Source organism: Theropithecus gelada, chromosome 17 (genome assembly GCF_003255815.1).
Source record: "Theropithecus gelada isolate Dixy chromosome 17, Tgel_1.0, whole genome shotgun sequence".
NCBI classification, from domain to species: domain Eukaryota; kingdom Metazoa; phylum Chordata; class Mammalia; order Primates; family Cercopithecidae; genus Theropithecus; species Theropithecus gelada.
This window is the reverse complement of record NC_037685.1, coordinates 77,405,146-77,431,150: the sequence shown is the minus strand read 5'-3', so window position 1 is coordinate 77,431,150 and position 26,005 is coordinate 77,405,146. Positions and strand designations below refer to the sequence as shown.

The 26,005-nt window shown below is 44.3% G+C and overlaps 1 protein-coding gene and 1 non-coding gene across 8 annotated transcripts in view; both read left to right on the top strand.

The window, feature by feature from the left end:
- The first annotated feature begins 802 nt into the window (after positions 1-802).
- RUBCNL (RUN and cysteine rich domain containing beclin 1 interacting protein like) overlaps positions 803-26,005 on the top strand; it is a 46,755-nt gene continuing 21,552 nt past the window's right edge. The window contains exons 1-6 of one of the 7 annotated variants that reach the window (XM_025364204.1): positions 833-1,061; positions 2,841-3,043; positions 12,138-12,253; positions 18,598-18,867; positions 22,340-22,422; positions 22,906-23,116. In XM_025364204.1, the coding sequence (XP_025219989.1) occupies positions 12,190-12,253; positions 18,598-18,867; positions 22,340-22,422; positions 22,906-23,116 (628 nt within the window). In that variant the 5' untranslated portion in view covers positions 833-1,061; positions 2,841-3,043; positions 12,138-12,189. Of the gene's footprint in view, positions 1,062-2,840; positions 3,044-3,220; positions 3,590-12,137; positions 12,254-18,207; positions 18,868-22,339; positions 22,423-22,905; positions 23,117-26,005 lie in introns of those variants that run through there. The other 6 variants (XM_025364201.1, XM_025364203.1, XM_025364202.1 and 3 more) reach the window with 6 other exon arrangements.
- Positions 16,229-16,419, top strand: LOC112611209. Its single transcript, XR_003116586.1, has one exon. It is a non-coding gene; the product is annotated as a U2 spliceosomal RNA (small nuclear RNA).

The following is a 26,005-nucleotide window of genomic DNA, read 5'->3' as shown; positions in this document are numbered from 1 at the left end:
TTTTTTGAGACGGAGTCTCGCTCTGTCGCCCAGGCTGGAGTGCAGTGGCCGGATCTCAGCTCACTGCAAGCTCCGCCTCCCGGGTTTACGCCATTCTCCGGCCTCAGCCTCCCGAGTAGCTGGGACTACAGGCGCCCGCCATCTCGCCCGGCTATTTTTTGTATTTCTTAGTAGAGATGGGGTTTCACTGTGTTCGCCAGGATGGTCTCGATCTCCTGACCTCGTGATCCGCCCGTCTCGGCCTCCCAAAGTGCTGGGATTACAGGCTTGAGCCACCGCGCCCGCCGGCCAACTTCTGTTCTACTTTCTGTCTCTATGAATTTGTCTATTCTAGGTTCCTCATGTAAGTGGATTCATACAGATGCGTCCTTTTGCAGACAGTGGCTATTTAAGTCAGACAGGCAAGGAGGAAGAGAAACAGCCAAGCCAAATGTAGATTCCCTCGGTTCTTTCCTTCCCCGGTGCTTGTCTGGGCTTCTCCCCCATGCGAAATCATCAGTCTTTCTTCCTGGGACTTCTGTGTGGTGAGGATGCCACTAGCCACCCTCTGGTAGCTTACAATGCAGTTCATTTCATCTCATTTCCTTCCTGTTTTGTACAGGGACTGATTTCCCCTTTGCTGACTGTCAGTTGAGTTCAAAACCAGGGTCAAAGCTCTGCTCACAGCACAAATCACTTCTTGTGAAGCCTGGCTGGGTTTTGGCCGGCAGCTGCTAGGCTTTCGGTCTTTTATGAGGCTGTCCTGGCCACAATGGAGCTTTGTGTGTGATCAAGGGGTGCTGGGCATGAGCCCGGCTGGGCTAGCTAACACGGTGAGTTGTCCCTGACACTCATGACTTTCAAGCCCTGTGTCCTGGAGGGCACTGTGATCTGGAAGTTCACCTTCCCCGTGAAAAAAACCCAAACCAGCCTCTCCTTTTCCTGCATGGTGATCCGTCTGTAATGATCAGTGACATTCTCAGAATTAACGATTCAGGAAATTCTTGGAAAGCCCACGCCTCAGCATTTAGTGCTTGGGAAATTCTACTGTGAGATCCCGGAGAGGACAGAGCAGTTTTCCAGTGCGCATTCCTAACTTGAAAACCCTGTCCTTGAATGTTCCTCCTTAGTCCTAGAGATGCTCTTTCAGAATGTGAACCTCCTGCGTCTGTGATGAGATGTTGAGCGTCTATACTCGGATTTAGTAGGATGTCCATGTGATAGTGCCTAGGCCTGCCTTATGGCAGTTTTGATAAAGGTGATTTCAGAGTGGCTTCAGACAGGATGACTAAAGCCCACAATCTTGATCCAAAATATCCTAATCTCCCTACAAGAATGATTTTCTTGCCTTGGACTATGTCCAATCTGCCAACTAGTACAGCTGTTTTTAGTTTTTGACTCACTGATTTACCTGGCATGACATTTCCTCTTGTTTCAAGATTCTTTCTCTGAGTTCCTCCTTACTCCTCTTTACCTTTAAATGTCCCTGAAACTGGCTCTTGTCTGGTCCCTTTATTTCATTTTTCTTCCATCTTGCTGGTGGTACAGCAGAAATTGGACATACGGTTTGGTGTTAGATACACCTGACTTCAAAGCCTAACTGTGCTACCTACTAGCTCTGTGACCTTGGGCAAGTTACTTAAACCTCTCTAAGTCATAGATTCCCCCTTGTGAGATGGGAACAATGATTTGTTATTCTCAGGGATGTTCACAGACTTGCTTAAAATAATAAGACAAAGCACCTGGCACACAGCCGATACTCAAAAGATGTTAGCATACACCCACACCTTTTTCTTTCTGATTCATTTAAGGTAAGCCCTTCCCAATCGGCCTTCACCTGACCTGAATTCCTAGGACACTGTATTTGGAATTTTAAATGTTCTAAATATCCAGAGTTCTTGCAGGTTGAAGCTGGTCTAGGCTCCAAACAGGCTGCCCCTAAGGGAAGCAGGGTGATTGGCAGCTAGTATTCATCTGACTTTTGTCATATTGATTCAAGATTTTATCTGAAGATGGCAGCAACTAGTACATGGTGCCACCGTTTAGCCACTCCATGCCAGAGGTACCAGGCAAGTAAAACCCAAATTACCAGTGCCTTTGCTCCATCCTGGAAATGACAAAGTCAAGGAACCCAGGAAAGTGCAACGGGATTTGGTTTTATGCAGCAGGGAATCTTCTAAGAAAGCCAGGACCAGTATCTTCTAAGAAGGCCAGGACGGGTTCACCTATGTGTCATTACCAGCGCAGGCAGTTCAGAGGTCCTTCCCCGGGAGAAGTTAGGGTACCGCGAGAGAGGGGCTTAGCTTCCCTCCTTCCTCCCTCCCTCCCTCCCTTCCTTCCTTCCCTCCTTCCAGGACTTAGGTTCCTTCTTCCTTTCTTCCTTCCTGGGCTTAGGTTCCTTCCTTCCTGCCTTCCTTCCTCCCTCCCTCCCTCCCTTGGGTTCCTTCCTGCCTGCCTGCCTGCCTTCCTCTCTCCTTCCCTCCCTCCTTCCCTCCTTCCCTTCTTCTCCTTTCTTTCTTTTTTCTTTTTTTTTTTTTTAGACAGAGTCTTGTTCTGTCGCCCAGGCTGGTCTGCAATGGCGCCATCTCGGCTTACTGCAACCTCTGCCTCCCAGTTTGCTCCTGCTTCAGCCTCCCCAGTAGCCGGCATAACAAGCGCCCGCCACCACGCCCGGCTAATTTTTATACTTTTAGTAGAGACAGGCGTTCACCATGTTGGCCAGGCTGGTCTCGAACTCCTAACCTCAAGTGATCCGTACGCCTCGGCCTCCCAAAGTAGGTGCTGGGATCACAGGCGTGAACCACCGCACCCGGCCAGAGCTTAGGTTTCTGTTCGTGACAACTTTCTGTATTGGTTGGCAGGTTCTCCTAGTGCCACTATGATCTCAGGACTAACCGCTGCACACCCGTGATGGGATTCCAAACCTTCGCTGCAAGAGGACAAGGTGACGAGTTGCTGACAGTGAAGGCTGAACTAACACGGACAGTGAAGTGCTAAATGAGTCGGACTCCGACTCCAGGTGAAGCAGCCAGCAGAGGTCAGAGTGAGGCAGCTCACGTTCTGGGTAAGCTGCAGGTCGATTTCAGGGCCGACTCATCCAGATTACTCAATCTTCATTTCAGGCAATTGTATGACTGCTAAATACAGCTGCTTGGGGCATCTGGGGTTGGGAACTCATTTCTGCCAGGTCTTTGACCCCTGAAAGCGTCGTTGCGTCTGGCCCGGTGGGTAGGCTAGGGCGGGATTTCTAGGAGGACCCCCAGAGGGGCGCATGGGTGCGTGGTGCTGGGCCAGAGCGCCGCGGCACCGGTGTAGGAGCGCGCATGGCCAGAGCTCCTTCCATCTCAGCAGCGTCTCAGTGCTGCAGCGGGAACGGCTGTTTGCTTCCCTGAGGAGCTTCTAGAGAGCTACGGTGGCCCCCGTGTGGGAGGTGGGGCGGGGGGCGTGGCGGCGTGGGCGTCTCTGTCCTCTCCTCGGTAGCTCTCCTCCATCCCCTTTCTGCTGCTATGGGGAGCGCAGTGGCCACGGAACGCTGCCCAGAGCCGCGCGAGGGAGGACCCGACGCGCGGCGTTTACCCGGCGCAGCGTTCCACCGCCCGGGTTTGGCTGGGTGAGGCGGGCGGGGCCGGGGGCGAGAGTGCAGCGGCGTGGGACGGAGAGGGTGGTTGGGGGAAGGGAAGGGAGGGCAGCGGGAGAGCTGGGATGGTGCAAGGGGCGCCAGAGAGGTTTGTGCCCAGCAGAGACACCCAGGTATCTTAGTGTCGGGGACCCCTTGGAGACAGTGGGAAGGGGCTCCTCGCGGGGTGGCGGATTTCAATCCCGTTGACTTTGTAGAGTGAGGTTGACCCTGTGTTCGGCTTGGGCCGGGAAGGGCGCAGAAGCGGGACCTCAGGGCACTTTTACGCAGGGCGATTCTCGGTGACTACAAAGCCTGCGTCCTGCGTCCTCCCAGGCGCAGTGTTCCGGGATGTGGCTTTTCTCTGTTCTTGTCCTCAACACAGCCAAAGTCTATCTGGTGACAGAAAAACATTTTGCTACATAACTGAGCTAGGCTGGAGTGTGAAATCGCGGCGTGTTATTTGGTCCGAGCGCCCTACGTAGCAACTCCCCGCCTCTCGCCCCCCCGCCACCGCCACGCAGGACACTGTCAGGCGGGCGTTCCCCCAACCCGCCCCTTGTGAAGTCCACCTGCTGACACTGATATGGATCCCCTGCGAACTAGATGCTGTCCGCTTGGAGAACGTGGAGAACTTTCAGAGGAGGGGTTACTTCGCCTTGAGTGAAAATTAAGACTCAAAGGAAAAGGTACACTCAAGAGCTGCCCCTACTAGGTTATTTCTATGAAATTTGGAAGGATCTTTGAATTGAAGATGCGGTGGGAGCGCGCAGAGGACAGAGAATCCGTAAGCTTGAGTTTCTTAGACCCAGTTTCTTAAAGCCAAAGTAGCGGGGAGATCTTGGCAAGTCAAGAAACCTCCTTAAACTTCAGTTCCCTTGCCTCGGGGGGAGAATACTCCAGCCGTACCCCACTGTGTGGTTTCGAAGGTTAATGGCCTGAAGGGAGGGAGGTGTTTTGAAGCCTATAAAGTATCTTATGAAGGTATCCCCACATTTGCTGCCAGCTCAAACGCTGCCGGCCGCCGACAGAACCTTGTTTGGAGCCGAGTTAAGACAGCATGTTTATGGCAGTAATGGGGTTTTCATGATTACCAGTCCAGAGTGTCAGGACACATCTGTTTCTCAAACCCCAGTTTCTGCACTGCCACATGAAACTGCTCATTACTGAGTGACAGCACAGCACAGGAACTTTGCCTTTTTCATTAACTTCTTTAGGGCCTGTACAAAATGGGAGATGGTAGGAGCTTTGATGAAAATTGAGGGTCATAGCCTCGGAGAGGGGTGGGTGGTTAGATTTGACTGGACATAGTCTTCATGCAACCGTTTAACTCCTAAAACATTGTTGGCTGAGTTCTTGTTTTTTGATACAGGGAACATTCTGTCAGAGCCAAGGTTAAACATCCAAGAGTAAACGTTTGTTGGTTTTGGTTTTTTTTTTTTTTTTTTTTTTTGCATGATTTTAGAGGATTATAAGTGAAAAACTAAAGAAAGGATACATTGCTTGCTGACATATTTTCCCCCCACCCATCTGAAGGCACACATAATAGCACTGGAAAATTTGAATAGTTTCCCTTGTTACCAAATCTACATTCATATTTCTAATATGGAACGATTATTTCTAGTATGGAGAGAAATACGGAATTTCTAACATGGAAGATTTAGCATGGTGTGTTATTGTAACAATTTAGGCAGTTCTTGGATAAGTATGTCCAGCCTTCCAGAGACTATAAGTGTAGTAATATTAGTGCCTGTTAGTCATATTGTGTGTCTTCCTGATACCCAATTAGATCTCTGATTGTTTTTTCTTTTTAATTAAAAGGAGCTGAAAGATGACACAGTTAAGAAGCTGGAAAATAAAACTAGGTCTCTTTAACTGTGCTGTCTTACTCTGAACTGAAAGTCTTTCTGCAATAATAATGATGGTGATAATAAAGCTAACCTTCATAGGACATTGTGTACCAGACTGATACACGTACTACAATTCTGTTCATTGTCACACTATCCTTCATGGGGAGGTTAAGAGCATTGCTCAAAATCACACAGCTAATAAGTCATTTTTCTCAGATTGGCATAAAAATTATATTGAATTGGGTCCTGTGCGTGCGAGTAATTTAACTTTTGCATTGTGTTTTATCCCACACACGGAGGCGACATGGATGGTGAAACTAGGGGCTCTGAACAAGGTTCCAGAGTTTGGACTGAGCATGCTGCTGAGTGGCTATGTGGTCATCACTTTACTTCCTTTTCTGACCCATAACATGGTGATAATAATTCTACATCGAATGAATCCTTTGTTTCTAGTGAGCATAAAATATGCTCTGTGAAAGTAAAATACTCAGAATGTAAAAAGAAGAGTTTCAGATTCAAGCCTTTTTGTCATCAGTAGGCTGGAAAATGAATAGAAGTTAAAATAAACTATACACTTAATGGGATTTTTCCAACAATTATGTTGAAAAATTATTGTTTAAAAATGCATTCATTCCAGTGATCCTTAGCTTTATATTTATTAAAAGAAGTAAATGTAAATTAGACCTCAAAGTTTTTTTTTAACAGGTAACGTTGAAAAGCACCCACAGTCAACAGGTGCTGTTCACTGGTTGATTTTAGATGATGAAAATTGTAGGCCAGGTGCGGTGGCTCACGCCTGTAATCCCAGCACTTTGGGAGGCCGAGACGGGTGGATCACGAGGGCAGGAGATTGAGACCATCCTGGCTAACACGGTGAAGCCCCGTCTCTACTAAAAATACAAAAATTAGCCGGGCATGGCGGCGGGCGCCTGTAGTCCCAGCTACTCGGGAGGCTGAGGCAGGAGAATGGTGTGAACCCGGGAGGCGGAGCTTGCAGTGAGTGGAGATCGCGCCACTGCACTCCAGCCTGGGCAACAGAGCAAGACTCTGTCTCAAAAAAAAAAAAAAAAAAAGAAAAAAGAAAAGAAAATTGTAGAGTAAGTACGTTTGTAGAAAATTGTAGAGTAAGTACAATCATAGAGTAAGTATAAGAAGAATTGTATTCAAAGGTATTGTATTATTCTTATAAATAATTGTATTCTTATACTCTTTTACATTCTTTTTTGCCAACAAGCTACCGTTGATCAGAAAAGAACTGAATTCCAAAAATATACGTAGGGCACTTCCCTATTCTCTCTGTATTTACTTGGAAATGATTCTTAGTTTTTGGCATGGCCACTTTGTTAAGTGAAGAGACTTCCACTTATCTATATGCATATTTTGCAGGTATTTTTAAAAATATGGCTCAATTGTTAAATCATTTTGTTAGTCCCATGACTTATGTAAAAATCTGGGAGTTTTTTGCTTGCTCACTCTTAGTTTAGGCTTGGTTTTACGGTGATCTGGGCTCAGGAAGGTAAACATATCAATGTCACTAGCATTGCCAAGGTATAGGCAGTCTGCCGCATGCTGGGTGAATATTAATATTCGGAAGAGATATTTGAGTCCACAAGATTTAAAGGTCTTCTCTCCACCCCTGTGCTTGTAGAATTAGGGCTAGATTAGTTTAGCCTGGGCGTCCTGGGTCTTGGTCATTTGAAAATAGCTCCTCAAGTAGCCTGGCTGTGTGTCTTAGTATGGCAGAAACAATTCATTATTCACTCCATGTATCTTCTCTTGTATTGTGAAATTACAGATGATAGTTTTCTTGCTTTCTGTTTTTCCAAACAATGCCACCTGGACTTGTGGGTTTTGCTCATATGTTGACTGTTTCTTAATCAAGATAGCTTTAATAGTCTTCACCCCACCCCCATCCTCCAGCTGCCCTTTGGATGTTGCTGTGTAGAAGCCAAGAGAGTTCATTTTTGTTGGGGGCTGGGCTAGGTTGGTAATAATCTGAAGCACCTTGAAAGATTCTGACCTAATCGAGGCATAGGGAAATGATGTGTGTGTAGAAAATTTGGAACTGTGCCAGGCACAAAGTAAATGTCATGTAAACATTAGTTATGAATTGATGAGGAGGAAGGTGTCAGAAAATGAATGCTGTAGAGAAGGCTATAGGGCAGTACGTGGGGAGAGCAGTTACCTGTAGAGATGTGGTTTTGTCAAAGGTGATGGGAAAGGTCTCAGTTTTGAAGGTGATGGGTAAGGTCTTCATTTGAATAAAGATCCACAAGAGGGTATGGGTAGAGGGATGTAGAGGTGTCCAGGTAGCAGAGAAGGAGGTCAGATAGGCAACCTAGGGACTCATGGACAGATGTAGCAAATTGAAGGTTTTTAGAAAACCTACGGGAATTGTTTAATGGAAAATTTCAAACCTAAACATAGAGAGAATAGTACAATGAACAGCCTTCTCCCTTCGTCCAGCTTTGGCAGTTATCAACATGGCCAGTTGTGCTTCATCCATGTTGCCCACTGGCATTATTTTAAAGCAAATTCAAGAAATGCTACCAGTTATTTCTATTTATCATCCCCACTGACATTTTGTCAGTTATTTCTAAATACTTCTGTATATATTTCTTAAAAATAGGCACTTAAAACATAACCACAATACTTACCTTTTTTGACCTTGTTTATCATCTGTAAATCTTGGCCTGAGAGCCTTCTTGCAGCACTGGTTTAAAGATAAGCGTGGATAGGCCGGGTGCCGTGGCTCACCTGTAATCCCAGCACTTTGGGAGGCCAAGGCGGGTGGATCACTAGGTCAGGAGTTCGAGACTAGCCTGGCCAACATAGTGAAACCCCGTCTCTACTAAAAATACAAAAAAAAATTAGACGGTCATGGTGGCAGGTGCCTGTAATCCCAGCTACTTGGTAGGCTGAGGCAAGGAGAATTGCTTGAACCTGGGAGGCAGAGGTGGCAGTGAGCCGAGATTGTGCCACTGCACCCCAGCCTGGGTGAAAACAGTGAAACTCCGTCTCAAAAAAAAAAAAAAAAAAAACTCTGTCTTTACCAGGTCTTGATGTTTTTTGTTTTTTCCTTTTCTAGATAGTTCTATCATGACAATTTCACTTTTACTTCCTCTTTCTTCTCCTTACCTATTTTTGACACATTTACTCAGTATTTCCCTTATCTACTCTCTACTTCTCCTTTTAACTTTCTCCTATCCTTTCAGTATTTTTGTTCACAGCCAGATGTGTAGCTTGTGCTCCTTGGATCCTTGTAGCCCATGAAATACAGCTCCCTTTAGTTCTAGATCTTTTTGAAGGGAGATGAGCATTTCCTACTCGTGTTTTTAAAAAAATACTGTTATTGAAATTGAGATAGAATTTACATGCCAAACGCTTCACTGATTTAAAGTGTACAAGTCTAGCCCGGCATGGTGGCTCTTGCCTATAATCCCAGCACTTTGGGAGGCTGAACTAGGAGGATTGCTTGAGGCCAGGAGTTTGAGACCAACCTGAGCAACACAGTGAGGCCTTTCCTCTACAAAAATAAAAAAATTGGCCAGATGTGGTGGCACACCTGTGGTCCTAGCTGCTCTGAAGGCTGAGACAGTAGGATCACTTGAGCCAAGGAGGTCAAGGCTGCAGTGAGCCTTTGAGTAAGTTGCCTAATGGTCTCCATTTCAGTTCTCAAATTGGCATAATAACACCTGAAAATTTGCAAATTATTATTTTGCAGAATGAGACTGGGAAGGGTGTCATATGCAGTGACCACAGGGAGTTAGTCATTTGGGTGTTTTGGGCAACCCTGCAGTTCTTTTAGGTGAAATATTCAATTTTCCGTGAACTTTGCCTTTCCCTTCTTACTTACCCATTTCACTTGATTGCTTTCTGCCTTCTTTTGTGTTCTTCTGACAGCAAACCTTCAAAATTAATGGTCATTGCCAAAGGCTAAATCAGAGTGGAGTCTTTTGTGACACCACCCAGCCACATCGCAGTATAGCACTGCTTCCTTTCTGTGGCTTTTATTACTACATAGTATATAGTATATAGATGAAATAGGAAAATTGTAGTTTACCACAATTCCTGGACACTGTTTTGGAAGCTGTCGAGTTAAATTATCGGGCGTCTTGACAGTTTATATTTGATATGTGATAGTTTTAGACTCTGTTATTCTCTTGGGGATATGAATCTTTGCCTAACGTCAAAGCATGAAGAGAAGTAGATCCCGAGAAAGAAGGGAAGAAGTTCTGGGGAACTGTGGTGACCAAGCAGCTCACATGCTACAGTTTAAGATTTATTCGTGCTCCACTCAGCATTTGTTTATTACTAGCCAGGGAGATAGTGAATAGACACACATTTATACATTCAGACATACACACATTTCAAGGATTGATAAGCAGAGGTAATACAGGTCTAAGCAATACTTAGCATCTTCTCAACATACTTCCTCCCACTGTCACAAAGGGGGTCACTATCTCCCTTCCACCAGCACATAAGCTGAGGAAGGGCAGGAAGCTCATTTTAGTCCCCTCTGTTACCCTAGTGCTACCAAAACACAAACAATGCCAGACCTGTAGTAGATGCTCAGTAAATATTTCTTAACTGAATAACTAACACACTACAAACCATATGGCAGCAAGGAACATAGCTGGCAATGGTATCATAGCACCTGTGCTTAGTAACGTAGCATAAAATTGATAAAAATGAATTTTACCTTTCACTCTAGACTCTTACTTATTTGTGATTTCTATTCTCTGATATCCTTTATTCTAAGGAAATGGTTGATGAACATTTAGGTCATGATTTCTAATTTCTTCTAAAGGGTGACATCCATTCTTGACTTCCTTTCTTGAGTGACAAAGAAATAACCAACATAACCATACCTAGGTATTGTTTGATAATTTGTTCATGATTTCATAAGTGCAAAGAATATATTTATCAAACACCTATTATTGCCACTGTTCTGGGTTCTGGGGACAAAGCAGTGTCCAAAATACCTTATTTTAAAAAGTACCCTTGGCCACATGCGGTGGCTCATACCTGTAATCCCAACACTTTGGGAGGCCGAGGCGGGTGGATCACCAGAGGCCAGGAGTTCGAGACCAGCCTGGCCAACGTTGCGAAACTCTGTCTCTACTAAAAATACAAAAAAATTAGCCAAGCATGGTGGCGGGCACCTGTAATCCCAGCTACTTGGGAGGCTGAGGCAGGAGAATTGCTTGAACTTGGGAGGCAGAGGTCGCAGTGAGCTGAGATGGTGCCATTGTACTCCAGCCTGGGCAACAAGATGAAAACTCTGTCTCAAAAAAAAAAAAAAAAAAAGTGCCTTCATAGGTTTAACATTCTGGTGGGTGCTAGTCATTGAGGTTAAATATAATGAGATTTGTGCTAAAGAGAGAAACAGAGCTAAAAAGAGGGATAGGAACTGTTTGGGAGGGGCAATTGCTAGTTTTTATAGGCTGACCAGGGAGGCCTCACTGACAAGGTAAGATTTAAGATGTGTCTTTTGGCCGGGCGCAGTGGCTCACGCCTGTAATCCCAGCACTTTGGGAGGCCGAGGTGGGCAGATCACGAGGTCAGGAGATCGAGACCATCCTGGCTAACACGGTGAAACTCCGTCTGTACTAAAAATACAAAAAATTAGCCGGGCGTGGTGGTGGGCGCCTGTAGTCCCAGCTACTCGGAGGCTGAGGCAGGAGAATGGTGTGAACCCGGGAGGCGGAGCTTGCAGTGAGCCGAGATTGCTCCACTGCACTCCAGCCTGGGCAACAGAGCGAGACTCCGTCTCAAAAAAAAAAAAAAAAAAAAAGATGTGTCTTTACTCTGATGTCCCCAGTTGTGTATTCAATAGGCAGTTAGGGTTGGGGCATAGAAAATCCTAAATCTTAAATCTGATGTACTTTTGCCTGTTCATGAAATAACTTCAAGAGTGTTTTACGTCGTGGTAGCTAAAGCTGCTCTGCCCTCAAAGTGCTAACTGCTTATGATCTGAAAGACTTTTGTGAGGTCACTGTAGGTGTCATGGTGGCACTGAGGCATCTGTCCCTCCTGCAGAAGTTGCATCTTTGCTGTTAATACTGTGTCTGTGTGGTGGCTCTAGTGATGCAGTCATTCTCGATGGGGCCACTGACTCTGATGTCACAATGACTTAGCTAGAGGAGTCCTGAAGTCTCTTGTTTGTCTAGGGCCTTTGCTACAGCTTATATGTTCACTAATAATCTGGCCTGTGCTTACCTTTTAATCCCAGCTGGAAAATCTCAGTAGGAATGATGGTAAGCTTTGAGATTGAGATCTCTTCCTTTAAATGTTTTGGAAATTGATTTTATTTTTTGTACCTAAGTATCTCTGATTCAAAGGGCCCCCTTTGTGACAGTGGGAGGAAGTATGTTGAGAAGATGCTAAGTGTTGCTTAGACCTGTATTACCTCTGCTTATCAATCCTTGAAATGTATGTATGTCTGAAGGTATAAATGTGTGTCCATTCACTATCTCCCTTCCACCAGCACATAAGCTGAGGAAGGGCAGGAAGCTCATTTTAGTACCCTCTGTTACCCCAGTGCTACCAAAACAAAAACAATGCCAGACCTGTAGTAGATGCTCAATAAATATTTCTTAACTGAATAACACACTACAAACAATATGGAAACAAGTGACATACCTGGCAATGGTATCATAGCACCTGGCAAATTGTTTTTTGCCTTAAAGGTAAAATAAAAAATGGGGATATTGACCTCCTGTCACTACTGCATGGACTTTGATGGTGTCCAATCATTACTTTCTCCTCTGTGTCAATCTGCCTCTTCGAGAAACTCATACTCCTGGTGAGTGTCCGACCTGGCCTTTTGTCCTCTCTCTGCCACTGTCCAGCTGTGACCTTAGACATGGTTGTGAATATATTATGGGCCTATTCTAACTCTCAATGCTTTGATATTATAACCTTGCAAAGCAGCACCTGCTGGTTATTTTTGTGAAGCAACAACTTTTCTAGAAGGAAGTGAAGCAAGCACCTGCTTCTGACAGTTGCTTTTTATGAGGAAGTTGGTTTTTGCTCAATTCACTTAGGTCATTCCATGTATGGGAGGCTCCAAATAAGGTCATTCTCTTTGAACTATTGACTTTAACTTGTTTATAAAAAAAAACACTGGGATCGGCCAGGCACAGTGGCCCACACCGCAATCCAGCACTTTGGGAGGCCGAGTTGGGTGGATCACTTGATGTCAGGAGTTTGAGACCAGCCTGGCCGACATGGTGAAACCCTGTCTCTACTAAAAATACAAAAATTAGCCAGCGTGGTGCCCACCTGTAATCCCAGCTGCTGGGGAGTCTGAGGCATGAAAATTGCTTGAATCCAGGAGGTGGAGGTTGCAGTGAGCTGTGATCGCACTGCTGCACTCCAGCTTGGGCCACAGAGCGAGACTCATCTCAAAAAAAAAAAAAAAAAAAATTAAAAACAAAACCACCTGTAATTACTACTGCTTTACCATTTGAGACTCCATATTTTTCATGTGGTTTCACATCTATAATCATCTCCCCTCACCAAACACACAAAAGATATGTGTAGAAAATTGAGAATAAACCATAACTTATATAGTTTTATTCTCTTGGAAATAATGAGGCTGTCATGAACTATGGACTCAGACTAAGAGTGGAATTAGTAAGAGAAAGGAACTAAAAAAGGAAAGTCAACCAAAAAAGGACACAAATGAGGATGTTCATTGTTTTCTTTTTTTTTTTTTTTTTTGAGACGGAGTCTTACTCTGTCACCCAGGCTGGAGTGCAGTGGCCGGATCTCAGCTCACTGCAAGCTCCGCCTCCCGGGTTCACGCCATTCTCCAGCCTCAGCCTCCCGAGTAGCTGGGACTACAGGCACCCGCCACCGCGCCCGGCTAGTTTTTTGTATTTCTTAATAGAGACGGGGTTTCACCGTGTTAGCCAGGATGGTCTCGATCTCCTGACCTCGTGATCCGCCCGTCTCGGCCTCCCAAAGTGCTGGGATTACAGGCTTGAGCCACCGCGCCCGGCAAGGATATTCATTGTTATATACTTTGTAACTGCAAAAAGTTATACATAAATTTCTATCAGTAGGGTCTGGCTAAGTAAGGTACGATGTATTTATACTATAGAAAGTGACAAGACAGTTTAGGAGAATCAGATACAGCCTGAAGACATACTGTTGCGTGAAAAAGAAGGTAAGTTGTAGAATAACTCCAGTATGATCCCATGGATGTGTATAAAAAAGAAAACATATCTTCTGGTCTGAAATATGCACGTTAATTCATAGATAAAGGTCTAGAAATAATAGAATGGTTAACAATTTGACTCCTGAGAATAAAGTAGGATTGTGGGGCTTAGGGTGATGAGAGCTGTTCAGTTTTTACTCTAGGCTTCTATGTTTGGGCATTTTATAAAAACGTCATGGTTTCCTTTTGTAATTATAAAATCCAGAATTATCGGAGAGGAAAAGATGTGTGACAAAGAGAAATTGGTGCACAAGGTGGGATTTGAGGTCAGGAGAAGGAAGATAGGCATTTTGGCGGGTGAGTTCTGGCAGTTAACACAACCAGATATACTCTGTTGATATTTTGTGAATGGTGATTTGGGGCTTTTGTAGTGTTTTCAAGACGCATGTATACATTTATATATGTGTACTACAGACAAACGATGCATTTATGTATTAATATATGTTATATACAAAAGGTATATATATATGTATATGTGTGTGTGTGTATATATATATGCCTCCAGAAACAGTATATGTCATTTGCAAAATGTGTGTATATATACACACCCCTACAGTTGACCCTTGAACAATGCAGGGGTTAGGGACGCTAACACCCTGTGCAGCTGAAAATCTGCACACAACTTTTGACTCCCCCAAACCTAACACTACTTATAACCTACTGTTAACCGCAGCCTTACTGATAACATAAACAGTTGATTAACACATATGTTGTATGTTAGTGTATAATACTATATACTGCATTCTTACAATAAAGCAGAGAAAAGAAAATGTCATTAAGAAAACCATAAGGGGCCGGGCGCGGTGGCTCAAGCCTGTAATTCCAGCACTTTGGGAGGCCCAGACGGGCGGATCACAAGGTCAGGAGATCAAGAATATCCTGGCTAACACGGTGAAACCCCGTCTCTACTAAAAAATACAAAAAACTAGCCGGGCGAGGTGGCGGGCGCCTGTAGTCCCAGCTACTCGGGAGGCTGAGCCAGGAGAATGGCGTAAACCCCCGCGGCGGAGCTTGCAGTGAGCTGAGATCCGGCCACTGCACTCCAGCCTGGGCGACAGAGCGAGACTCCGTCTCAAAAAAAAAAAAAAAAAGAAAAAAGAAAACCATAAGGAAGAGAGAATATATTTACTGTTCATTAAGTGGAAATAGATCATCATAAAGGTCTTCATCCTCGTCCTCTCATGTTGAGTAGACTGAAGAGGAGGAGGAAAAAGAGGCATTAGTCTTGCTACCTCATGGTGACAAATATGGAAGAAAATCCACATGTTAGTGGGCCCACAAAGTTCAAATCCATGTTGTTCAAGGGTCAATCGTGTGTGCGCGCGCATGTATGTAAATTATACATATAATCTTTATTACTCGAAAAGGTATAAACTAGAATATAGGGCCCCCAAATAAAGAAGTCTCAAACACTCTTGAGACTCAAAGTCTCAAAAACAGTTTTCATATGTACCTTATTTTGGTCTACTGAACTTTTATTATTGGGTGAGAACAATTTCATGTTTTAGGAAACATGGATTCACTTCTATTCCTATATGAGTAATTCTGCCCCATTAATAGAACAGTTATATCTGCCACAGAAGTCTTTTCTCTAGCTCTTTTTTTTTTTTTTTGAGATGGAGTCTCGCTTGCTGTCTTCCAGGCTAGAGTGCAGTGGCACGATGTTGTCTCACTGCAACCTCCGCCTCCCAGGTTCAAGCGATTCTCCTGCCTCAGCCTCCTGAGTAGCTGGGATTATAGGCCCCTGCCACCACGCCCAGCTAATTTTTGTATTTGTAGTAGAGGTGGGGTTTCACCATGTTGGTCAGGCTGGTCTCGAACTCCTGACCTCAGGTTATCCACCCACCTCGGTCTCCCAAAGTGCTGGGATTACAGGCGTAAGCCACCGCATCTGGCCTTTTCTCTAGCTCTTAACTTTGTCTCCATTTTGTTGGATTTGTTATTTCAATTCGTAAACATTTATTGAAACCTCGTATGCATCTCTAGGTATGGGGCGTGCTACTCGGCAGGGAACAGACAAGGCCCCTCCTCTCATGAAGCTTATAGTTAGGTGGGAGTCAGGGGAGAATGGTGGTAATGAACTAAAAAATAGCAGGAAGTGAGCATCTCTGTGACGAAAACTTAATGTTTATGGCGATGTGAGAGGCAATGATGGGGGAAGTACCTGAAGAAGAAAGGTGGTTAGGAAAGATATCTTTGAGGAAGTAATTTATAAATCAGGGCATTCACAACAGGAAAGAGCCAAATGTGTGATCATCTGGGGGAGGAGCATTTCAGAAAGAGGAAACAAAACAGCATTCCTAGGGTTAGAAGGAGTCTATAGGGCTCAAGAGCTTGCAGTGTGGTTGGGGCTTTTGGAGGCTGGATGAAGATAAGTGGGAGAGGTTTACAGGGACAGCATCATGTCAGGCCTTGAGGGCAAGGTAAGGAGTCTGGATTTTATTCCAGATTTGATGAGAAGCCTTTGGGGGATTTTGATTAGGGCAATGACATGATCTGATTTAGGTTTATAAAAGATCTCTCCGAATACCTCTTGATTGTAAATGGGCAAGACTAATCACTTCTCGGCCTTTTGGCTAAGATCAAGTATAGTATCTGTTCTTATCAGTTTAGTATCTGATATGTCCTCTATCCAAGGACAATATATTAAATGGATTTTTGGAGCAGGGACATGGGCTAGGAGCTTGCTCTGTCCACTCCACGCATCAACCTGGTATTGCCGTACCTCTAGGAACAGTGCACCCCTCTGGGTGTTAAAACACAGTGTTACTGGCTGGGCACGTTGGATCCCACCTGTGAGCCCAGCACTAGAAGGCTGAGGCAGGTGGATCACGAGGTCAGGAGTTGAAGACCAGCCTGGCCAACATGATGAAACCCCGTCTCTACTAAAAATACAAAAATTAGCTGGGTGTGGTGGCACATACCTGTAATCTCAGCTACTCGGGAGGCTGAGGCAGAGAATTGCTTGAACCTGGGAGGCAGAGGTTGGAGTGAGCTGAGATTGTGCCACTGCACTCCAGCCTGGGCAAGAGTAACAGCAGGGAAACCTATTGGGAAGCTATGGCTGCACGTCCAGGTGTGAGAAGACGATAACTCAGACAAAGACGGCAGCTATAGCTATAAACTTGCTGATGGAATGAAGTTGGAGAGCTAAGGAAAGATAAAATCAGAAATGACTCCTAAATTTCAGGCTTGGGCAATTGGGTGACAGGGGAAAAGCAGGGAAGGAGCAGGTTTCAGGAGAAATGAGTGACTGTTTTGGATGTATCAGGTTGCAATGCCTACTGGACAAATGTCAAATAGGCATTAAGATACACTAGCTGGGAGATCGGAAATAGAGATACATGTAGGAGTTGCCTACATACACAGCGATGGTATTTATAGCCCTGTAATTGACTCCAAAGTCTCATGTTCACCACTGTGCAGGGTGAATGTGGCATAGGCCACCCTTCTATCTCTAGGCCTTCCCCTGGCTCTTCTTACTTTTGCTGTTGAAGGTTGCTTTTAGCTTCACAATGCAAAGGGCAGTGGGAGAACAGAAAAGCAAAACATTTCCCGAGCCTGTAATTACAGTGACAAAGAGTGCTTCTTGTTTGTGTAGCTCTCAACATTTTAATCATTACCTCCTCACTAAAGCTAAAATCTGAGCTTAGAAGTGAGTGGGTTTTAAAGATGGATTCTAGATTCATACTGTGTTCTCTAAATATTATGAACTGAGAATACATTGATATTGATAAGTATGAAAGGTAATATAAGTTACATGAAGCCAAGCCTTTAGTGCTATAGATCATCCCTCTGTTTTATGTACCACTTTGCCTACTTCATTGAAACACAAGAACAAATTAAATGAAAATAAGAACATATGGAAATGGCTGGGCACAGTGGCTCATGCCTATAATCCTAGCACTTTGAGAGGGCAAGGCGGGTGGATCACCTGAGGTCAGGAGTTCGAAACCAGCCTGGCTAACATGGTGAAACCCCCTCCCTACTAAAAATACAGAAATCAGTCAGGCATGATGGTGGGCACCTGTAATCCCGGCTACTCGGGAGGCTGAGGCACGAGAATAGCTTAAAAACCTGGGGAGTGGAGGTTGCAGTGAGCCGAGATCGCCCCACTGCACTCCAGCCTGGGTGACAGAGTAAGACTCTGTCTCCAAAAAAAAAAAAAGTATGGAAATGTATCTTTACTTCCAGATAGTATTCCTATCTTGGATTTGACATTTAATTTTATTAAAATAATTTTGATGCATGGATGTTATACATTTTTATGGGATTTATCAGTTGATCCTTTGTGATTTCTTAATTTTATGCTTTGAAAAATGTTTCCTATCCCAATGTCAAGCCTCTGTAGGTTTACTGCTAGTTTTATAGCTGATTTATTTATTTTTTGACTTATAAATCCAAGTGGACTTTACTGTGTTGGATAGAACCAAATACAGACTTCTACATTTTTGGGTTTTGCCATCTCAAAATAACTTGTAGCCAAAATACAATTGAATTCTTATTTACTTTGAATGATTCTTTGCTCATTGCAGAATAGCCCTCCAGACCCCCAGCTGACCATGTGGTGAGTTTGGGGCCCAAATCAAGTAGTACCAGCAATCAGGGAACTCCCTCTATCTGTTTTGAATGGATTCACACCAGTCACAAGCCTGGAAAGATGGTGTCACAGTCTACAGTCAGGCAGGATTCTCCTGAAGACCCCTGGGAAAGGATCACCCATTACTCTGGCATTATTGATGGATCGCCTGGACTCCTGAACACTGACCATCCTCCTTGCCAATTAGACATCAGGCTCATGAGGCACAAAGCTGCCTGGATCAACCCCCAGGATGTGCAGCAACAGCTGCAGGACTTGCAACCTCAGGTGCCAGCAGCCGGGAACAGTGGGACCCATTTTGTGACAGATGCTGCCTCTCCCTCAGGCCCTTCATCTTCGTGCCTCAGGGACTCCCTGGCAGAGACAACATTGCCTGAGGCTACTACAGACTCCATTGGCAGCGCTTCTCCCCATGGCTCGAGGGAAAAGAGTAGCAGCTTCTCTCTGTCCTCAACAGAAGGACACATGGTCCACCCAGGATACTCTCATCGAGTGTCTCTGCCCACAAGCCCTAGGATTTTGGTCACCTCCCCATATCCTGAGACTGACAGTGCTTTTTTTGAGCCTTCCCACCTGACATCTGCTGCTGCTGAAGGTAATTTTAGTAGGTGACCCCCCCTCATTCCTCTCTCTTCACACCCTTGCTTTACCTTGCTCTAAAGCCTGCTTTATTGTCTTCCCCATGGGAGAAAAGTTCGTGGGTTTCCACTCTGACCACATGCCAGTGCATTGCCTCATTTAATATTAGTCAGCAGCCCAGCCAGCTGGGTGGTCACAACAGGTGAAATCTAGTATTGGCTTTCTCCTTAGACTGCAGAGAATTGTTACCTTTTTAGCTTAACGTAGTTGATAATCAATGCCATGTGCCATCTTTAAGCTGGTGTCTGCCTTCAGGAACTTAGAGTTCATTAAATGGTCTGCAAGGGAGAGCATCAGAAGCACTCTCAAGTCAGTGTGGGGGTTGGAGGTGTTTTCAGACAGTCACAGAGGGCTCCATTTCACACCACTACCTAGTAGGTGGTGAACTCACTTCACTTGTTATATTTATCTGTATAGAGTCTGACGGGAAAATAGGAAGATTTTAAAACAATAACTACAGTACCCCCCGACGACTATACCAAACCCCTTTTTATTAAAACAAGGGCTCTCACTGCTATGAAGTAATGTACATATGCCTAAGACCCTAAAATTCCTAAAACTTGGATAATCCATGCAAAGTGCTACTCAAGAGTCAATAAATTAGCTGTCACTGTTATCTGTGACATGTTTATTTCATTTTTAAATATTTATGTTATAGTCACACTTGTCATTATTAATTTACATTTCTATTAGAACCCTAGTACAAATAATTAATGAAGCTTTTTCTTTCCAAGCAATTTAAAAAGTCATCAGTCTGCCTGCTGCCTGCCTATTTCTCTGTATGTTTATTTCTCACTAGCAGGAGCTCAACTTTGTTATTCGTTCTTTTGGAATGTTCTTTGGAAATGTTGGGGCAATCAAAGATGCTGACAGTCTGTAACACATTTATTCATTGCTTAAGAAGAACACATTTTGGATAAGCTTTCAATGGTTAATTTTGAGATAAGGACCAAGTGTAAGCGAAATGACAAGACTGATGACAGGCCTTTGTTTTTTTTTTTTTTTTTTTCTATTTTTTTGCTCACTTGCTTCGATAGTTCTAAGATGTAAGAGTGACTTGCAAATTTAGTAATGGCTAAGTGGGAGGTTAGTCTTAATAGACTGTCTCATAGAGGAAAGGCCTCTCCCCAACAGAGCACCACCATAATGACAAGTTATAATAAACTGAAGGTGATCTTTGGGGCCTAGGATGCCCTTGCCTGAAACCTTTTGTTCTATCACGGTACAGGAAGTCGTACTACAATTTACAATTATCCTTTAGCTTTGTCTTTTTCTCAGAAAGAAAACAGGTACCCCAGCCCCTGTTGCCCAAAGACAAGGACTCCCAGCAGCTCCTGCCAGCGCCTTTAGAAACAACTCACAGAGCCGGGCGCGGTGGCTCACGCCTGTAATCCCAGCGCTTTGGGAGGCCGAGGCCGGCGGATCACAAGGTCAGGAGATCGAGACCATCCTAGCTAACACGGTGAAACCCCGTCTCTACTAAAAATACAAAAAATTAGCCGGGCGTGGTGTCGGGCGCCTGTAGTCCCAGCTACTCGGGAGGCTGAGGCAGGAGAATGGCGTGAACCCAGGAGGCGGAGCTTGCAGTGAGCCGAGATCGCTCCACTGCACTCCAGGCTGGGCGGCAGAGCGAGACTCCGTCTGAAAAAAAAAAAAAAAGAAACAACTCACAGAATGTTTTGAGACTATCTCTTAGACTCAGAGAGGGGATTCATTCTATAAGAGTAAGAAAAAGAAGCCCTGAGTGATCGGGTTTTCTTTCTGTGGTGTGGAGGCAGCAATAGGGAAAACAGCTATTGGCCACTAAGACATGGATATTCCTATGACCGCTGCATCTCAGATGGCAGCAAAAGGGTTTTTTTTTTTTTTTTTTTTGTTGGGGGGGAAATACTTTAGGGAAAGACTGTCTGCATCTGTAAGCATTTCCTGAGACTGTAGGAAGGGATTCCACAGTTTCTTTGGTTTGCGTAGGAACTACACGTTCACAAGCGCTTTCACCTGCCTTTATCTCCTTAATGTCCTGATAAATATCCCAATTTCAGGGCTGAGAGCATTTTGATGCAGAGGCACAGCCGGTGAATGGACAGCTGGAACTGGAATCTACTCTGTTTCAATTCTTCTCTGTGTTCTTTCCTCTATACTCAGAGTCTGCAAACTATGACCTGTGGACCAAATCCTGCCAGCTTCCTGTTTTTATAAATGAATTTCTCTTTTGTCTATAGCTGCTTTCTCATTACAGTGGCAGAATAGAGTAGTTGAAACAGATACTGTATGGCCCTCAGATCCTCCAATATATACCACCTAGCCCTTTATAGAAAAGGTTTGCCAACCCATAGCTTCTGAAGCTAAGAAGTCCAAGTTTTTCCATGCAACAACTACTTTCTTGAACACGAAGCAAAGGATTTGAATGATCCTGCTTGCAACTCCATCACGCTGAGAGCTGTGTCACCACCATGTGCAGCATTTTGTTCTAATTTAGCAGGTTGGGACATCTCAGCTCTTGACACAGAAATTTTTGCTTTAAATGCTGCAGTAAGAAATCACATGACAGAAAAAATGTTTGTTTTGATGGTGGTCATTGCCAGTAATGGAGTGGCTAAGGGTGCAGGAATGGATGTGTCAGCAGAATGTACCTTCTGCAGTTTGTTGGTTTTGACTGGAAGAAGACTATCTTAGAGAAGCAATGCTGACCTTTTTTTGGATGGATTTTATTTCTCTAGACAGGAGGTTTAGGGCTGGGTGCAGTGGCTCATGCCTGTAATTTCAGCACTTTGGGAGGCTGAGGTGGAAGGATAACTTGAGCCCAGTAATTTGAGACCAGCCTGGGCAGCCTAATGAGACCCCCATCTCTGCAAACAAAATTTAGAAAATTAGCTGGGCATGGTGGCACCTGTAGTCTCAGCTGCTAGGGAGACTGAGGTGGAAGATTCGCTTGAGCCCAGGAGGTTGAAGCTGCACTAAACTGTGATCACACCACTGCACTCTAGCCTGGGTGACAGAGCGAGATATTGTCTCAAAAGAAGAAGAAAAAAAGGAAGTTTAAGGTCAATCACAATGAGTTAGAGAAGCGATCTCATAATCCTTAGGACCCTGCTTCTGGACTGTGGCTTCTCACCCTACCCTAGCCCCTGTTGGGATTTCCCAGGACCATATTCTCTTTCTACCCTTTTCCTCATTGGTCTCCTCCACTCTGGTGGCTGAGGATACCTCCCAGTTGCTCCAACAGCCTCTCCTAGAAATGACCATCATTAAAGCAGTATCTGCAAGACCTGCCATGTCTTTCTTTTTCTGTCATCTTAATTTATTCTAGAATTGTGCTTACTGTTTTTTTACATTATTTAAAAGCCGCTTCCTAGAATTGTTTTATTTTATCAGGTAATCTTTAAACTCCCTTTTCTCCATTTTTTAATAATTTGCTATATTGGCAGATGCTGTTCAAGTCAGTAGAAGAACCATTTCTTTGAATTCCTTCTCACCAGAAGTATTTGTGCTGCCTGTTGATGTAGAAAAGGTGAGTACTATCTTCTTTCTTTTTAACCATAGAGTCTTAATTCTTTAGATAATGTTGTTCTGATTTAATCTGGAAACTTCAATTTGATGAAGCATTACAAATAGGTTTCCTTTCAGCATTTCATTGATAGAGACTGCTAGAAAAACACTAAGCTAAGAAGGGTTCCAAGGCAGTGCCTGTGCTCAGCTGGAAAGTTTTCTGTGATTGATAAATGATGTCTGGCTTAGGCTTCCCCCAGCCTAAGGTTTTGTATAACAAGAAATGCAACTTGAGTTGTCCGTTGATTACAGTAAGCCAAATGTACGGCTCTGGACAATGTGTGCTGTAAGTCATAGAGTGACCTATGACAACTCAGTTAAATAAATATTTATATTGATATGCATTAATTCCACTTAAATAGAACGCCTTGATTTTTCAAATCTCATCTACCCTCTGAAAAAAAGTTGATTATGCGTGTATTTTAATTGATTTCTTTTTCTGCAGGAAAATGCCCACTTTCATGTTGCAGATATGATTATATCAGCAATGGAGAAAATGAAGTGGAACATTCTGAGTCAACAGCAGACAGAGAACTGGAGTAAAGAAGAAGCCAGTGGGTTACTTGGGAGTGATCAGCCTGACTCTGACGTGACTTTTGATACCAACATAAAGCAAGAGTCTGGGTCTTCCACTTCTTCATACAGTGGCTATGAAGGCAAGTTGGGCAAATACGAGAAAGCTGTATGTCATGTGTTTCACGTACATTTCCTCTGTAATTCCCCTTTATCCACGGGGCATATATTCCAAGACCCCCAGTGGAAGCCTGAAACCTCAAATAGTACCAAACCCTACATACACTACTTTTTTTTTTTTGTTCTTGTAACCAAGAGGGTTACTAAGTGACTAGTGGGTGAGTAGTATATACAGTGTGGTATGCTGGACAAAGGGTGATTCATGTTCCAGAGGGGACATGGCAAGACAGTGTGGGACTTCATCATCCTACTCAGGGTGGTGCACAGTTTAAAACTTAAGAATTGTTCATTTCTGCAACTTTTCATTGAATATTTTTGGATCACTTGACTCTAGGTGACTAAAACCACGGGAAGCGAAACTGCAGATAAAGGAGGACACATGTATGTCTTTAAATCCTTTGTCTAAAAATGTCTTGAGTAACCTCTGTAATCCTCACCATTTCTGCTGTCTTGGGTCAGGATTGGTTATCATGCTCCATTCAGTTGTCAAATCCTATGGTTTTTTGTTGTTGTTGTTTTGTTTTTTGTTTTAATCTTGGACTTCATCCTACTTTTCTTTTTTTTTTTTTTTTTTTTTTTTTTTTTGAGACGGAGTCTTGCTCTGTCACCCAGGCTGGAGTGCAGTGGCCGGATCTCTGCTCACTGAAAGCTCCGCCTCCCGGGTTTACGCCATTCTCCTGGCTCAGCCTCCCGAGTAGCTGGGACTACAGGCGCTCGCCACCTCGCCCGGCTAGTTTTTTGTACTTTTTAGTAGAGACGGGGTTTCACCGTGTTAGCCAGGATGGTCTCGATCTCCTGACCTTGTGATCAGCCCGTCTCGGCCTCCCAAAGTGCTAGGATTACAGGCTTGAGCCACCGCGCCCGGCCCATCCTACTTTTCTTTTTCACTGGAAATAAAAGTTGCTGATGTCTCCTCTTCCTTTGTTTTCTGTCACATGGCATTCTCCTGGCTCTTCTTACACCATCTTTCCTTTTCCAACGAGTCTTCTTTTTTTTCATTCAGTAATGAGCCTGTGTCATGCTAGGTGCTGAGCATCAGCAGTACACAGGGTGTGCTCCTTCCATCAAGGAGCCTGCATGCTGGAGCACGGGACCGGGAAGCCCTGTGGGGTAACTTGTAGAACAGAGGCAAGGACCCAGCACAGTGAATCACCGTCACTGAGGAGGAACGGCTCGGCTCACTCTAAGACCCAGGGGTTCTTCCCCGACAGACGAGTGCCTAAGCTATTAGCTCATGTTAGGGTTTGCTACTTTCTTACCATTTCCTAAGTCGTACCTCCAGTCCTATATTCTTTTTTTAAATCTGTATTTGCTTCCTGGCATATTTAACCTACTATACACCTTCAATTATCACCTTCAATTATTCCTTCTCAGCTATTATCTCCCAAATCTATGTTTTCAGTCCTGGACATCTCTAAGTGCTTGCTGTCTATGGCTGGAGCCTTGTCCATCTGGCTGATCCCTCAGGACCTCTGACTGAATACTTCATTTCTGGGTGACTTAAAATGCTTCATTTTATTCATTGTTCATATATGTTCACTGCAACATAAAGGTGGGCATAGTTAACCTATAACTTAATATGTCTAAACTAGTCATTTCTCCATCACTCCCTCACAATCCTCTTCCTTCCAAAGAAAACCACTAAAGCTTGCTTTTCTTCTTGACTTCCTTTGCTACACGTTAATCAGGAATATTCAATAACAGAGGAAGAACTCACTCCATATGTTGTGTAGCATAATGCCTGGCCCAGAATAGGTGTACGATCAAATGCCTGTTGAATGCACTAACTGGCTCAAATTAAAAGGGTTGTTTTGACTTAAGATACAGAACATTCTCACTGAACCCAGCCGTGGGAAATATATCTGGAACACATATGACCAGTATAGACATAGCTCCAGTGTCTATCTTTTCGCGGACTTTAAGCCTCTCACCTCTTCTTTTTCTAGCAATTGCTTCATTCTTTTTCTGTAGCCTACCTACTTCTACCCACCCCTGGCATCTAGTTTCAGCTCTGTAGTCTTCCTGACTACTCAGCCAGGTCCTCACAGCTCAACAACTCAGTTTTGCAGGACCCTCAATCCAGATCCCAGAGCAGAGCACCTGATGGGCCTTGCTTTGGTTGGATGTCCATGACTGGTTGGTCAGATGCAGCCAGAGGGCTGGGGGAATGTGATATGGACGATCATGCCTTCTGAGGCTACCAGTAGGGAGAAAATGAATATGGGTGGAGAAGTAATTCTTGTTTTAGTACACTGGGCTCTATCTTGGACTCTTTCTTCTTCCTTGGTCTTGTGCTCCTGTCCCGTTTCTAGTTAATGAACAAATCAATCCTGACTTCTCAGTCATAATCACTTCTCTTCCAACCATTTCCTGTTTCTATCCCTTACCTGGCCCGCTGCAGTAGCCTTCTGGCTAGTCATTTTGTAAGAACTACAATTTAGTTCTTCAAAACTGATTTGGTTTAATTTTCCCTCTTTCCTTTCAACTTGTTTCCCCTAGTTTATCCTGCACATATCTGTCTTCCTGGATCACAACTTCTTGTCCTCTATAATGGCTTGCCGACCTAGTGCCACATTTTATTCTAGAATTTTTAGCCTTGTGGCATCTGGCTGCTTCTTGCCTTTTAAACAGGAATCTCCTGCCATTCCCCTTGGCCGGATGGTGAGCTGTAGTTGAACTAGACTGTGTATAGTTGCTGGCAGACATTTCCCCCCATGGCTTTGGGAAGGATGTCCTGAAATGTGGGTTCCCCCAGTAACCACACATCAGGTCTTTCATTCTTCCCATCCTTCAGAAGCAATCTCCTGCCACTGTCACTGTGACATGCTCCCTGGTTTGTATCCCAGGGGAGG